Source organism: Hylobates moloch, unplaced genomic scaffold (genome assembly GCF_009828535.3).
Source record: "Hylobates moloch isolate HMO894 unplaced genomic scaffold, HMol_V3 SCAFFOLD_20, whole genome shotgun sequence".
Classification (NCBI taxonomy): domain Eukaryota; kingdom Metazoa; phylum Chordata; class Mammalia; order Primates; family Hylobatidae; genus Hylobates; species Hylobates moloch.
Window position 1 is genome coordinate 34,617,406 of NW_026652295.1, and position 15,245 is coordinate 34,632,650.

Consider the following 15,245-nt stretch of genomic DNA (forward strand, 5'->3'; position numbering starts at 1 on the left):
ATGAGGTCAGGAGATCAAGACCATCTTGGCCAACACGGTGAAACCTCGTCTCCACTAAAAGTACAAAAATTAGCCGGGTGTGGTGGTGAGCACCTGGAGTCCCAGCTACTTGGGAGGCTGAGGCAGGAGAATGGCGTGAACGGGAGGCGGAGGTTGCAGTGAGCTGAGATTGCGCCACTGCACTCCAGCCTGGCAATAGAGTGAGACTCCATCTCAGAAACAAAAACAAAAACCAAAAAAACCAAAAAACTTATAAAAGTCTTGTGAAGATAAGAACTTTCTTAGGGGTTCTAGATTGTTTTGTAACTTTTCACTAATTTCTAGGTATCTGGTGACCCATCTCATGGGGGCAGATCTGAACAACATTGTGAAATGTCAGAAGCTTACAGATGACCATGTTCAGTTCCTTATCTACCAAATTCTCCGAGGTCTAAAGGTACAGATAATATAAGTCATAATTTTTTAAAATGAATTCTCCCTTTCTCCCCTCCTTTTAGGGCTTAAACAAACAAGTAAACAACTTTTCTAATGGAAAATTCAAACGCATAAAATCACAAGTAAGGGTCATATAGTACAACAAACTGCCATGTTCACTCAGTGACAACAGTTACCGACATATGGCCAATCATGTTTCTTTTGTATTTCCCAAGCCCTGGATTATTTTAAAGCAAGTCTAGACATTATATAATACCATCCATAGATACTTCAGTATGCATATCTGAAAGATAAGGACTCTTCATTCTTACATCTAAACAATAATTTCTTGATGTAATCTAATATCTGGTCAGCGTAATGTTGAGATTTTCAAAAAATCGTCAAGAAAGACTAATTTATTTGTTGGAGGGGCAGATAAACAGTGCTTTAAGATTAAACCCATCTTTGATAGTTAGCCGCTTTGAGTCCTTATTGAGCTCTAGAGTGCCAACCAGAAAATAGATTAAAAGCTCAACTGAGTGGAGTCAATGGCTGTGGAAATTATAGTAATGGTAAATGTACACAATACTGATAGTTACTTATGCTGATTTCTAATCTTACTATTAACACTAGCAGTTCTTACTGATTCATGAAAATGTGCAGCAAATATGTTATATAATATGACAATAGAAGGTTGGAGGTAACTTTGACTTTTTTCTCTTTTGCAGTATATACATTCAGCTGACATAATTCACAGGGTATGTATTGTGACTTTGATTACATTATTTTGGGGAAGTGGGGTGAGAGTGGAAGAATGGCATTTAGCCAAGATCCTAATCTAAACTTTAGCCATTGAAATGTTGATTGATTGCAACTTTACTGTAGGTTTAGGCTGATTAAAGAAAGAAGATGTGTAGTTTTTTTCTATGTAAGGCTAACTTGGACTGGATACTGACTGTGGGATGGAGATTGTCTTTTGATAGCTGGATGAAGTCTTTTATGTCTGGATCCTCATTATTACCTGTAGGGGGAGAATTGATCATGCATTATAAAATTGATCCTGTCTTCCCTGTATTTGCTTCCTAGGACCTAAAACCTAGTAATCTAGCTGTGAATGAAGACTGTGAGCTGAAGGTAAAATGAAGAGACAGTATTCATTGTTTGCTTTACTTCGAGATTATATGTTTGACTAAGCAGGCAAACTTTCATAGGGAGTAGATTTATGAGCCATGACTATCTGAAATTCGTGTTATTTTTATTATCAGACTTTGAAATTTAAACCATTTCTGAGTAAGCTAAGTGACATTGAAAGTGGCATCACTTGTTTTTATTTTAATATAAAGTTAAATTTTAAATTTAATATATTAGTCATAATAAAGGAGGATAATAGTCAAATATCAAGTAAGCAGTCCTGAAGAGGTGATAACTAGATTAAATACATTTCTAAGAGGAGAAATGGCAGAAACCCACTCACTCAAAATAATTCAAATAAAAAATAAGTGAATTAATTGTTTCTAATTGTTTCTAAAGAGCAAGCAGCTCTAGAACTTGTTTTGTTTCATTTCATTTTTTTAACTTAAAAAAATTTCTATACATTAGAATGCACCATTTCATTTGGCAAAATTATATATCCACTTAACTCACATTTATGATAAAGAACATTTCTTTCTTTTTTTTTTTTTCTTTTTTTTGGGATGCAGTCTCGCTCTGTTGCCCAGTCTAGAGTGCAGTGGTGCGATCTTGGCTCACTGCAACCTCTGCCTCCCGGGTTCAAGCTATTCTCCTGCCTCAGCCTCCTGAGTAGCTGGGACTACAGGTGCATGCCATCACACCCGGCTAGTTTTTGTATTTTCAGTAGAGATGGGATTTCACCATGTTGGCTAGGATGGTGTCGATCTCCTGACCTTGTGATCCACCTGCCTCGGCCTCTCAAAGTGCTGGGATTACAGGTGTGAGCCATTGCTCCCAGCCAAGAACATTTGGGTTACTTTAAAAAGTTTATGGCCAGGCGCGGTGGCTCGTGCCTATAATCCTAGCACTTTGGGAGGCCGAGGCGGGTGGATCATGAGGTCAGGAGGTAGAGACCATCTTGGCCAACATGGTGAAACCTCATCTCCACTAAAAATACAAAAATTTAGCTGGGCTTGGTGGCGGGCACCTGGAGTCCCAGCTACTTGAGAGGCTGAGGCAGGAGAATGGCGTGAACCTGGGAGGCAGAGCTTGCAGTGAGCCGAGATTGCGCCACTGCACCCCAGCCTGGGCGACAGAGCAAGACTTCGTCTCAAAAAAAAAAAAAAAAAAAATAGTTTATTTTGTCCCTTCCTAGTCAATCCCTACCCCTCCACCCCTAATTCTGGCTCCAGGCAACTATGGATCTGCTTCTAACACTATAGATTAGGTTTATCTTTTCTGGAGTTTCATGTAAATGGAATCATATAGTGTGTATTTTTGTGTGTCTGGCCTTTGCTTGGTGTAATGATTCGGTATTGTGTGTGTCAGTGGTTTCTTCCTTTTTATTGGTAATAGTATTTTGTTTTATGAACATATCAGAATTTTTGAATCTATCCACCTGCTGATGGACATTTGCTTGAGTTTGAGGCTGTGTAAAGCAACTGTGAATATTTATGTGCAAACCTTTGTATGGACGTAAGTTCTCATTGCACTTGATTAAATACCTAGGAGTGACATTTTTGTTTTGCTTTTTGTAATTTCAGTTTAAGTTCTTGCTGTATATTTACCATACATTCTAAGCATGGACCAGGAAATCTCTTTATGAAAGTGCTATTTTGTTCTCCTTTTTAATAAGGCAACAGAGGTTTGTTTGTGGTTGTTGCTTTTTTTTTTTTCCCTGCCTGTTTCTAAGTCTTAGCAGTTTGTCTGTTCCTCTTCTGCCCTTTAGATTCTGGATTTTGGACTGGCTCGGCACACAGATGATGAAATGACAGGCTATGTGGCCACTAGGTGGTACAGGGCTCCTGAGATCATGCTGAACTGGATGCATTACAACCAGACAGGTATTACTTGCCTTGGTTATTTAGGGCCTTATTTAATTCCATGTTGGATGCATTTGGGATTCTCAGAAGTAGAGATGGTGGGAGTGGGAAGAAATACCTTTTCTTCCCTCAGTGATCCTTTTAAAGCCTGCAAGTAAAAATATTTCACTTCCTCAGATGGGGAAGTGGGGTTTTATACACAGCTTTTAAACCTTGCGATTTAGCAATTGGGTTTTTATTTATTTAGATTTTGAATATATTCTCTGAGTACTTATACCTAAAGACAATTAGTCCATAATTTTAACCCCTCAATGTTACTTGGAAGAATCTACCATTGTACTAATAAGAAACTTGCCCCTTTTTAAACAGCTTATTTCTCTTAAGTGTGTTTTGACTTACCCCACCTTTGAATAGCCCTTTAGTCAGGTGAAGATCTTAGTAAGCTATTTATTTCTGTAAAAATGAGTATGATTGTTGAGTCTCAGATGTCTTAAATAGTAATTTGAATATTTCACCCCTCATTACGGTTTCATTTGTTGCCAAGAATAGTAACAGTGACATCGCATATACTTTTACTTCTTTTTAATTTTGCCAGTTGATATTTGGTCAGTGGGATGCATAATGGCCGAGCTGTTGACTGGAAGAACATTGTTTCCTGGTACAGACCGTATCCTTTAAAAAGTTTTGGATTCTTGTTTCTTATCTGTATTCCAGTGTCCATGGATGTATACTCCTTTTACTTATCTCTAGGGAAGGCTCTCAGTATTTTGCTTTTATAGTCTAGATAATGCATTATGAGGTCTTTCTTCTTACTGAGTAGCTTGCCTTGCCAAGAAAGAGGCTTCAGTTTACTTCTGTGAGTTGGAAAAATTCCTCATAAGTTGAAAAACCCATCAAATCTGTCTTCTTTTTGCAACAATCCCTTATTAATCATCCCACAGCAGTTCTGAGACCTGAGCATACTCATGAGAAACTCCAGATCCCAGTGACAGTTTTAGTCTACTTGTATAAACACTTAATGAACACAAGATACCTGTTTATAAATGAAGGGCATCTTGCTGTTATGTTTATGTATTAAAAGGGCTGTGTTTGGTACCTGCAATGATATACTGCTTACTTGTTATGTTTGTTGTTTGACAACAAATAGTAAAAACAAGAAGTGAAAAGGTTACCATGTTATGTACTTTTGTTTTTCCAGCACAACTTTTTCCCAGATTGCAGCCAAACCCTAATTTACTCCAAGACTTACTGTCTAGTTTATGGTTTATTATAGCCCCTTTATTTTAGCTCTTTTCCTATCTGCGGTATGCTTGTTTCATGGTTTAGTAATAATGTCATGAAAAATGTGGTTTGTTGGAACTCTCATCAGTTCTACTTATAGAAGATGTTTAGGTGAGAAAGAATGTTAAAATATATGTCTAGAATTAGTTTTGGGGATCTTTTTTTTTTTTTTCATAGAATTGAGTTAACTAGCCTTCAGGTGGTTTTGGTTGGGCAATATTAGACATGCTACCTCTGATCTATTATGCCTAAAAGCCGTTTTAGTCCCTTACCTAAATAAACTCAATTGAGTTTATAAACCAGAACGTCAGTTCACTTGCTTACGGTTTGGGATATACTTCTGTAATGGCTATGATGTTCGTGATATGTACCCACGTGTTCTAACTATCTTCTGCTAGAGAGAATGTACTTTCATTATGACCTGAAAAAACCTCTATTTCTCAGGTAAAGCTGTTTCTTTCTCTCTGAATATCAGGATTGATACAGAATCCACTCTCCCTGTATTTATCTTACCTTATTACTCCCTACCTCTGCATTTTAAATTAGTTTAATACCTGATATTTCTCCTTTGTCCTTTGTTTCATTCACCTTATATCTGTTTCTCAGAAATTATATATATATATATATATATAAAAAACAGTTCAAGGTAAGAGAATTAGGGAAAATTCATACTTCCCCCTTTCCTCAGGTGCATATCTCAGAGTCCCACCCTTGGTTTGTCCTCTGGAGTAGCTGCTGTCCTGATGCTATTCTCTGTTCCCCGCTCCCCTTCCTCTTCTTGTGTCTGTATCTCCAGCTACCATTCAGTCAGTCACAGACCTCCATGCCGGTGTAGACACACAAGGTGGCAGAGAAGGAAAGACAGTATAACATACAGGTTAAGCACATGCTCTGGAGCCAGATATCCTGGGTTTAGATCTTAGCTCTTTTATTTCCAGCTATGTAACTTTGAGTAAGTTTTCTAACCTCTATGTCTCTCAGTTTCCTTAACCATAAAATGATAATAATCATACATACTCACAAGGTTGTCGTAAGAATTCAGCCAGATAATAACTAGAAAGTACTGAGACGAGCCTGCCAGTAAATGTTAGCCATCATCTTCAGTAATGGCCTTGCAAAACAGATTACCCCTTCGCCCTCTCACTTAATTGTCTACCTATGAATCATTAATGTTTTGTTTTTAATTCTGTGATAGGTAGGAAAGGATGGATCTCCTTGGCAGACTAGTGTTAGAAAGTTTTCAAAGCAGTGTGGGTCTTGTACCTTTGTGGTCCCATCTCACAGATACCTGTCTATTCCCTGACCCTTTTAAATGCTAACTTTCTGCCTGTAGGAAATCTTCCCTTTGTGCTTAGGTCTTTTTCTTCTGTGAGGTTTAGATAAACAATCTAGTGTTTAAACTTTTTAATAAGGGATTCATTTTTTAATACATGAGTATTCATTTCAAAATTTTGGTTTTAGTTATTTATTTTATTCTACTTGGCTCTTTTTCAGACAGATGTTCTCTCCTGGATTGTAAAAGTTGAATTCAAAGGATTTTTATTTGTAATATACTTAACCTTTCTCTTGTAAGTTGCCATCTGTGTAGATACAGCTTTGATTGCCTGACAAGAAGAAAAGAGGAAAATGTTTCCCATTATCTTTTCCTGCCTGAACTATACGGTCACTTGTGTTCCAGCATAGTGGTTCTTAGCCCTCATAGTGTGTCAGAATCACTTTGCAGAGCTTTTTAAAACTCTAGATGCCTGGGGACCACCCTAAAGACTCCATTTTGTTGTCATGGGTCAAAGCGCAGTCTTCTAGTTTGCAGCTAGTGTTGAGTACAACTAGAGTTTAACCCAGTTGAATTTTAGTTTAATCTTGGCTGATCTTGAAGATGTTAGTAATCTCCATTCATTTTTTTTTGAAAAGTACCAATGAGATCAGAAAGTTAATTAGAAAACATCTAGTTGAATCCCCTGTTTTTAATAGATGAGGAAACCAAGACCCAGAGAATATAATCCAAAGCTACCTGTCACGTAGCCCACAATTTCTTTTCCAATATTCTGTTCTTCGTTGTTCTTCTAATTTGTAGAACTCCTCTTTTCAAAACCTTTGGAGAATGTATTGGCCTCATACCCTCTTCCTTCAGCCTGAAAGACATGCAACTGCCACTTATTTATGATTTTTAAATTCAACCTCTAGAACAGGGGTGTCCAATCTTCTGGCTTCCCTGGGCCACATTGGAAGAAGAAATGTCCTGGGCCACACATAAAATACACTAATGATAGCTGATGAGCTTAAAAAAAATTGCAAAAAAAAAAAAAAATCTCGTAATGTTTTCAGAAAGTTTACAAATTTGTGATGGGCTGCATCCAAAGCCCTGGGCCACATGCAGCCCGCAGGCCCTTGGTTGGAAAAGCTTGCTCTAGAAGGTACTCATTGTTTGAGTGTCCAGTTTTCTTCCTGTTTTCCTTATTTATTGATCATTTTGCATTTATTGATCATTTTGCATTTATTGATCAATGCATTTGCATTGGTGGTTTTGGCTTGTAAGTAAGAACTATGTACTAGAACTTTTGTGGTATTGCAAATGTTTTATATCTGTGCTATCCAATGTGGTGGTTGTAGGCACCAGCTGCCTGTGGCTAATTATTAAGCAACTGAAATGCAGCTAGTGATGAGCAGTAACGTTGTAGAGAAGAAAAAAAAGAAATGTAGCTAGTTTAACTTGGAAATTGAATTGAAAATATTTTTGTGGTTAAATGTGTATAACATAAAATTTACCATTTTAACCTTTTTTTCTGAGACAGTCTTGCTCTGTTGCCCAGGCTGGAGTGCAGTGGCATGATCTTGGCTCACTACAACCTCCACCTCCTGGGCTCAAGCGATTCTCCTGCCTCAGCCTCCCAAGTAGCTGGGATTGTAGGTGTGTACCACCATGCCTGACTAATTTTTGTATTTTTAGTAGAGACGGGGTTTTACCATGTTGGCCAGGCTGGTCTCAAACTCCTGGCCTCAACTGATCCACCCACCTTAGCCTCCCAAATTGCTAGATTACAGGCATGAGCCACTGCACCCGGCCCCATTTTAACCATTTTAAGTGTACAATTCAGTGGCATTAATTACATTCATGATGTACAATCACTACTACCTATTTCCAGAATTTTTTCATCACCGCAGATGGAAACACTCAGCCCATGAAACAGTAACTTCCCATTCTCCCCTCTGGTAACCTCTGTTCTTTCTGTCTCTGTGAATTTGCTTATTTTAGATATTTCATAGAAGTAGAATCATATTATACTGTATTTGTCCTTTTGTGTCCGGATTATTTCACTTAGTATAATGTTTTCGTGGTTCTTCCATGATGTAGCATGTATCAGAATACTATTCCATTGTAAGTATTTAATATATCCCACATTTTGTTGACCTGTTCATCTGTTGGTAGACAGTTGGGTTGTTTTTACCTTTAGCTATTGTGAATAATGCTGCAGTGAACATTGTCATACAAGCATCTGTTTGAGTCCCTGCTTTTGATTCTTTTGGTTATGCACCTAGGAGTGGAATTGTTGCATCATATGGTAACTCTGTGTTTAACTTTCTGAAGAGCCACCAAACTCTTTTCCACAGTGGCTGCACCATTTTACATGCCCACCAGCAATGTATGAGGATTCCTGTATCTCCACACTTGTTCTTTTTTTTTTTTTTAATAGCCACCCTAGTAGTTACAAAGTGGTATCTCACTGTGGTTTTGATTTGCATTTCTCTCATGACTAATAATTTTGAGCATCTTTTCATCTGCTTATTGGCCATTTATATGTCTTCTTTGGAGAAATGTCTATTCAAGTCTTATCTATTCTTAATTGGGTTGTTTGTCTTTTTGTTGTTGAGTGGTAGTTCTTTATATATCTTGGACCCTTATTAGATACATGATTTGCAAGTATTTTCACCTATTTTGTGGGTTGTCTTTTCACTTTCTTGATGATGTCCTTTGATACATAAAACATTTTTAATTTTGACGAAGTTCCAATTTATTTTTTTTCTGTCATTGCTCATGCTTCTTTGATGTCATGTTTTAGACTGTATTGCCAAATTCAAGGTCATGAAGAACTTACCCCTATGTTTTCTACTAAGAGTTTTGTAACTACTAGGAATATAATAGGGTTTAGCTCTTATACTTAGGTCTTTGATCCATTTTGAATTAATTTTTATAGATAATGTGAGGTAGGGGCCCAACTTCATTCTTTTGCATCTAGAAGTCCAGTTACTCTAGCACCATAGAGAGACTATTACTTCCCCCGTCGAATCAAGATGGTACCCTAGGATTTCTCCTTTGTTTTTTGTTTCATTCACCTTTTACCTGTTTCTTAGAAATTTGGTTTATATAATTAGCAATACACGTGTGGGTTTAATTCTGGACTCTCAGTTCTATTCTATTGGTTTATATATCTATGCTTATGACAGTACCACACTGTTTTGATCACTGTAGCTTTGTAGTAAGCTTTGAAATCAGGAAGTGTGAGTCTTCCAGCTTTGTTCTTCTTTTTCAAGATTGCTTTGACTATTCTGGGTCCCTTGTAATTTCATATGAATTTAACAATTGGCATTTCTATTTCTGCAAAAAAAGGCTTTAGAATTTTGATAGGGATTGTGTCAGATTTTTAGATCACTTTAAGTGATATTGACATCTTAACCACTATTAAGTCATCCTGTTCATGAACACAGGATCTCTTTCTATTTATTTAAGTCTTTATTTTTTTTCAGCAGTGTTTTATAGTTTTCAGTTGTAAAGTCTTTTACCTTGGTTAAATTTTTTCCTATGTATTTTATTATTTTTGCTGCGATTATAAATGGAAATTCTTTGGTGTGTTCATTGTTGATAAATAGAAACCAAATTAATTTTTGATTGTTGATCTTATACCCTGCAAATTTGCTCAATTTATTTATTAGCTCTAGCAGCTTTCTTCTAGATTCTTTGTGATTTTCTATATATAGGGTCATGTCATCTGCAAACAGAGATAGTTTTATTTCTTCCTTTCCAATTTTGATGCTTTTAATTCTTTCTCTTATCTAATGTAATGGCTCTGTCTAGAACTTCCCCTACAATGCTGAATAGCAGCAGTGAAAGTAGGCATCCTTGTCTTGTTCCTGTCTTAGAGGGAAAGCTTTCAGTCTCTTCCCGTTGATTATGATGTTAGCTGTTGGTTTTTCATAAATGCCCTTTAATCACATTGGGGAAGTTCTCTTCTTTGGTAGTCCATTTCACATTGCTATAAAGGAATACCTGAAACTAGGTAATTTATTAAGAAAAGAGGTTTATTTGGCTCACAGTTGCACAGCTGTAAAAGAAACATTGTGCCAGCATCTGCTTCTGGTCAGGACCTCAGGAAGCTTTCACTTATGGTGGTAGGGGGAACAGGCATGTCACATGTCAAAGGAGGGAGCAAGAGAGATGCCAGACTCTTTTAAACAACCATCATTTGCATCAACTAATAGAGCGAGAACTCATTCATTAATGTGGGGAGGGAACTAAGCCATTCATGAGGGATCCAAGACCCTAACACCTTCAATCAGGCCCCACCTCCAACACTGGGGATCACATTTCAACATATTTGGAGGGGACAAAACATCCAAACCCTATCACTTTCTGTTCAAAGTTTTCTGTGTATTTTTACCTGAATTTTAAATGTCATTAAAATTTTATTTAGATTACATTTAAACTCAATTACACATGGTTAGTGGTATTGGTTTATGCATTTTTAGATCTCTTCAAGTTATCTTCCTGTTCTACCTTTTGCTTGGGTTTCTTCTTGAAAGATTATTTTGGTACTGGTTGTTAGTAATTCCTGGATTTCCTTTAAAGATATAAGAAATACTGGGGAGGGGACAAGATGGATGACTAGAAATAGCTGCAGTCAGAGGCTTCCAACAAGAAGAATGAAAACGGTGAGTGAATCCTGCACTGGCAACTGAGGTATTCAACTTCTCTCAATAGGACTGACTAGGTGGCTGGCATGACCCATGGAGAGTGAGGAAAAGCAGGGTGGAGCGACAGCCCACCTGGGAGCTGCAAAGGGCAAGGGGAGCTCCCACCCCAAACCAAGGGAGGTGGTGAGTGATTGTGCTACCCTGCCCAGGAAATCATGCTTTTTCCAAGGATCTGTGCAACCTGTGATTCAGGAGATCCCCCTCATGAGCACACGCCACCAGGGCCTTGGGTCCCAAGCACAGAGCTGTGTAGATTCCTGGTGGCCTCTTGGCTGGAGACTACATAAGACTACTGAGTTCCTTGGGGGAGGGGTTGCTGTCATCACTGCAGCTCCAGTCTGCTGTTTTCCCCTGCTGGTGCTGGAGAGACTGGGCGGTTGGGACCTAGAAGGAATCCCTACAGTGTAGACCCTACAGTGGTGGTGGCACATCATGGCCAGACTGACTCTTTAGGCTGAACTCTGACTCATCCCCCTACATGGGGTGGGGCCTCTCTGCAGGAATTTCAGCAACTCCAGCCAGGGGTTTACAGACAGAATTCCAGTCTCCCTGGGATGGAGCCCCTGGTGGGAGGGGTGGCCACAATCTCCACAGATCAGCAGACTTAGTCTTTCCCCTTGCTGGCTCTGAGGAATCTAGGCAGTCTGGATGAGTGAGAGTCCCCCCAGCACAGCACATCCCCTCCACCAAGGGGCAGCCAGAGTGCTTCGTTAAGTGGGCCTGTGCCTCTTGACTGGATGAGACCCCTCCAACAGGGGTCGCCAGACACCTTATACAAGAGCGGTCCCACTGGTATCAGGTTGGTGCCCCTCTGGGACGGAGCTCCCAGAGGAAGGAACAGGCAGCCATCTTTGCTGTTCTGCAGTCTCCATTGGTGACACCTCCAGGTACAGGAGGGACCCAGGCAAATAGAGTCTGGAGTGGACCCCCAGCAAACTGCAGCAGCCCTATGGAAGAGGGGCCTGACTGGTAAAAGCAAAACAAATGGAAAGCAACAACAACAACATCAACAAAAAGGTCCCCACCAAAACCCCTCCAAAGGTTAGCAGCCTCAAAGATCAAAGCTAGATAAAGTCATGAAGATGAGAAAGAATCAATGAAAAAATGCTGAAAACTCAAAAAGCCAGAGTGCTGCTTTTCCTCCAAATGATCACAACACCTCTCCGGCAAGGGTACAGATGTGGGCTGAGGCTGAGATGGATGAATTGACAGAAGTAGGCTTCCGAAGGTAGATAGTAATGAACTTCACTGAGCTAAAGGAGCATGTTCTAACCCAATGCAAAGAAGCTAAGAACCATGATAAAACATTACAGGAGCTGTTAACCAGAATAACCAGTTTAGAAAGGAACATAAATGATGGAGCTGAAAAACACAACATGAGAACTTCATAATGCAACCACAAGTATCAATAGCCAAATAGACCAAGTGGAGGAAAGAATTTCAGAGCTTGAAGACTATCTTGCTGTCAAGATTAGAGAAAAATGAAAGGAAATGAACAAAACTTTTGAGAACTATGGGATTATGTAAAAAGACTGAACCTGCGAATGATAGGGGTACCTGAAAGAATTGGGGAGAATGGAAACAAGTTGGAAAACACACTTCAGGATATCACCCAGGAGAACTTCCCCAACCTAGCAAGACAGGCCAACATTCAAATCAGGAAATCCCTAGAGAACCCCAATAAGATACCCCATGAGAAGATCAACCCCAAGATACATAATCATCAGATTCTCCAAGGTTGAAATGAAGGAAAAAATACTAAGGGCAGCCAGAGAGAAAGGCTAGGTCACCTACAAAGGGAAGCCCATCGGGCTAACAGTGGACCTCAGCAAAAACCCTACAAGCCAGAAGAGATTGGGGGCCAATATTCAACATTCTTAAAGAATTTCCAACCCACAATTTCATATCTGGCCAAACTAAGCTTCATAGTCGAAGGAGAATAAAATCCTTTTTAGACAAGCAAATGCTGAGGGAATTCGTCACCACCAGGCCTGCCTTGCAAGAGCTCCTGAAGGAAGCACTAAATATGGAAAGGAAAATCTTACTGGCCACTACAAAAACACACTGTTTCCTTTTACCAGTGACACTATGAAGCAATTACCTCAACAAGTCTGCAAAATAACCAGGTAGCATCTTGATGATAGGATCAAATTCACACATAAAAAATATTAACCTTAAATGTAAATGGGTTAAATGCCCCAATTAAAAAACACAGAAGGCAAGCTGGATAAAGAATCATGATCCATCAGTATGCTGTTGTATTCAAGAGACCCATCTAACATGCAAAGACATACAAAGGCTCAAAATAAAGGGATGGAGGAAAATTTACCAAGCAAATGGAAAGCAGAAAAAAGCAGGGGTTGCAATCCTATTTTCTGACAAAACAGACTCTGAACCAGCAAATATCAAAAAAGACAAGGGCATTACATAGTGGTAAAGGGCTCAATTCAATAAGAAAAGCTAACTATCCTAAATATATATGCACCTAATACAGGAGCACCCAGATTTATAAACCAAGTTCTTAGAGACCTACGAAGAGACTTAAACTCCCATACAATAATAGTGTGAGACTTTAATACCCCACTGTCAATATTAGACAGATCATCGAGCAGAAAATTAACAAGGATATTCAGACTTGAACTCAGCTCTGGACCTGACAGATATCCACAGAACTCTCTATCCAGAAACACCAGAATATACATTCTTCTCAGCAGCACATTGCACTTAGGCTAAAATTGATCACAACTTGGAAGTAAAACACTCCTCAGTAACTGGAAGAACTGAAAATATAATAAACAGCCTCTCACACCACAGCACAATCAAATTAGAACTCAAAATTAAGAAACTCACTCAAAACCACACAATTACATGGAAATTAGACAACCTGCTCCTGAATGACTCCTGGATAAATAATGAAATTAAGGCGGAAATCAGAAGTTCTTTGAAACCAATGAGAACAAAGAGAACATACCAGAATCTCTGGGACACAGCTAAAGCAGTGTTAAGAGGGAAGCTTACAGCACTAAATGCCCACATCAAAAAGCTAGAAAGATCTCAAATTGACACCCTAACATCACAACTAAAAGAACTAGAGAACCAAGACCAAACAAATCCCAAAGCTAGCAGAGGACAAGAAATAACCAAGATCAGAGTGGAACTGAAGGAGACAGAGACAAGAAAAACCCTTCCAAAAAAATCAGTGACTCCAGGATCTGGTTTTTTGAAAAATATAAAATAAAATAAAGACTCCTAGCTAGAATAATGAAGAAAAGAAAGAAGAATCAAATAGACACAATAAAAATGATAAAGGGGATATCACCACTGACCCCACAGAAATATGAACAACTATCAGAGAATACTATAAACACCTCTATGCAAATAAACTAGAAAATCTAGAAGAAATGAATGAATTCCTGGACACATATGACCTCCCAAGACTGAACCAGGAAAACGTTGAATCTACCAATAACAAGTTCTCAAATTGAGGCAGTAATAAATAGCCTACCAAGCAAGAAAAGCCCAGGACCAGATAGATTTACTGCCAAATTCTACCAGAGGTACAAAGAAGAGCTGGGACCATTTCTTCAGAAACTATTCCAAACATACAAAAGGAGGGACTCCCCTGTAACTCATTTTATGAGGCCAGTATTATCCCAATACCAAAGCCTGCCAGAAATACAACAGAAAAAGAAAACTTCAGGCCAATATCCCTGATGAACATCGATGCAAAAATCCTCAGTAAAATACTGGCAAACCGAATCCAGCAGCACGTCAAAAGCTTGTCCATCCACCATGGTCAAGTCAGCTTCATCCCTGGGATGCAAGGCTGTTTTAACATATGCAAATCAATAAACATAATTGATCACATAAACAGAACTAAAGGCAAAAACCACATGATTATTTCAGTGGATGCAGAAAAGGCCTTTAATAAAATTCAACATCCCTTCATGTTAAAAACTCTCAGTAAACTAGGTATTGATGGAACATACCTCAAAATAATAAGTCATTTAAGACAAACCCACAGCCAGTATCTTACTGAATAGGCAAAAGCTGGAAGCATTCCCCTTCAAAACTGGCACAAGGATGCCCTCTTTCCCTACTCCTGTTCAACATAGTATTGGAAATTCTGGCCAGGGCAATCAGGCAAAAGAAAGAAATAAAGGTATTCAAATAGGAAGAGAGGAAGTCAAACTCTGTTTGCAGGTGACATGATCCTATATCTAGAAAACCTTGTTGTCTCAGCCCAAAAGCTTCTTAAGCTGATAAGCAACTTCAGCAAAGTCTCAGGATACAAAATCAAAGTGCAAAAATCGCAACTATTCCTATACACCAACAGTAGACAAGCAGAGAGCCAAATCATGAATGAACTCTTACTCACAACTGCTAAAAGAGAATAAAATACCCAGGACTGTAGCTATTAATAACAAGGGAAGTGAAGGACCTCTTCAAGGAGAACTACAAACCACTGCTGAAGGAAATCAGAGAGGACACAAACAAATGGAAAAACATTCCATGCTCATGGATAGGAAGAATCAATATCATGAAAATGGCCATATTGCCCAAAGTAATTTATAAATTTAATGCTATTCC

The 15,245-nt window shown here is 38.7% G+C and overlaps 1 protein-coding gene across 4 annotated transcripts in view; it reads left to right on the top strand.

The window, feature by feature from the left end:
- The window catches only part of MAPK14 (mitogen-activated protein kinase 14), an 84,678-nt gene that overhangs the window by 44,655 nt on the left and 24,778 nt on the right, over positions 1-15,245 (top strand). For all 4 annotated transcript variants that reach the window (XM_032140238.2, XM_032140235.3, XM_032140236.2 and 1 more), the window contains exons 4-8: positions 325-436; positions 1,143-1,172; positions 1,501-1,548; positions 3,314-3,428; positions 4,003-4,074. In XM_032140238.2, the coding sequence (XP_031996129.1) occupies positions 325-436; positions 1,143-1,172; positions 1,501-1,548; positions 3,314-3,428; positions 4,003-4,074 (377 nt within the window). The remainder of the gene's footprint in view (positions 1-324; positions 437-1,142; positions 1,173-1,500; positions 1,549-3,313; positions 3,429-4,002; positions 4,075-15,245) is intronic.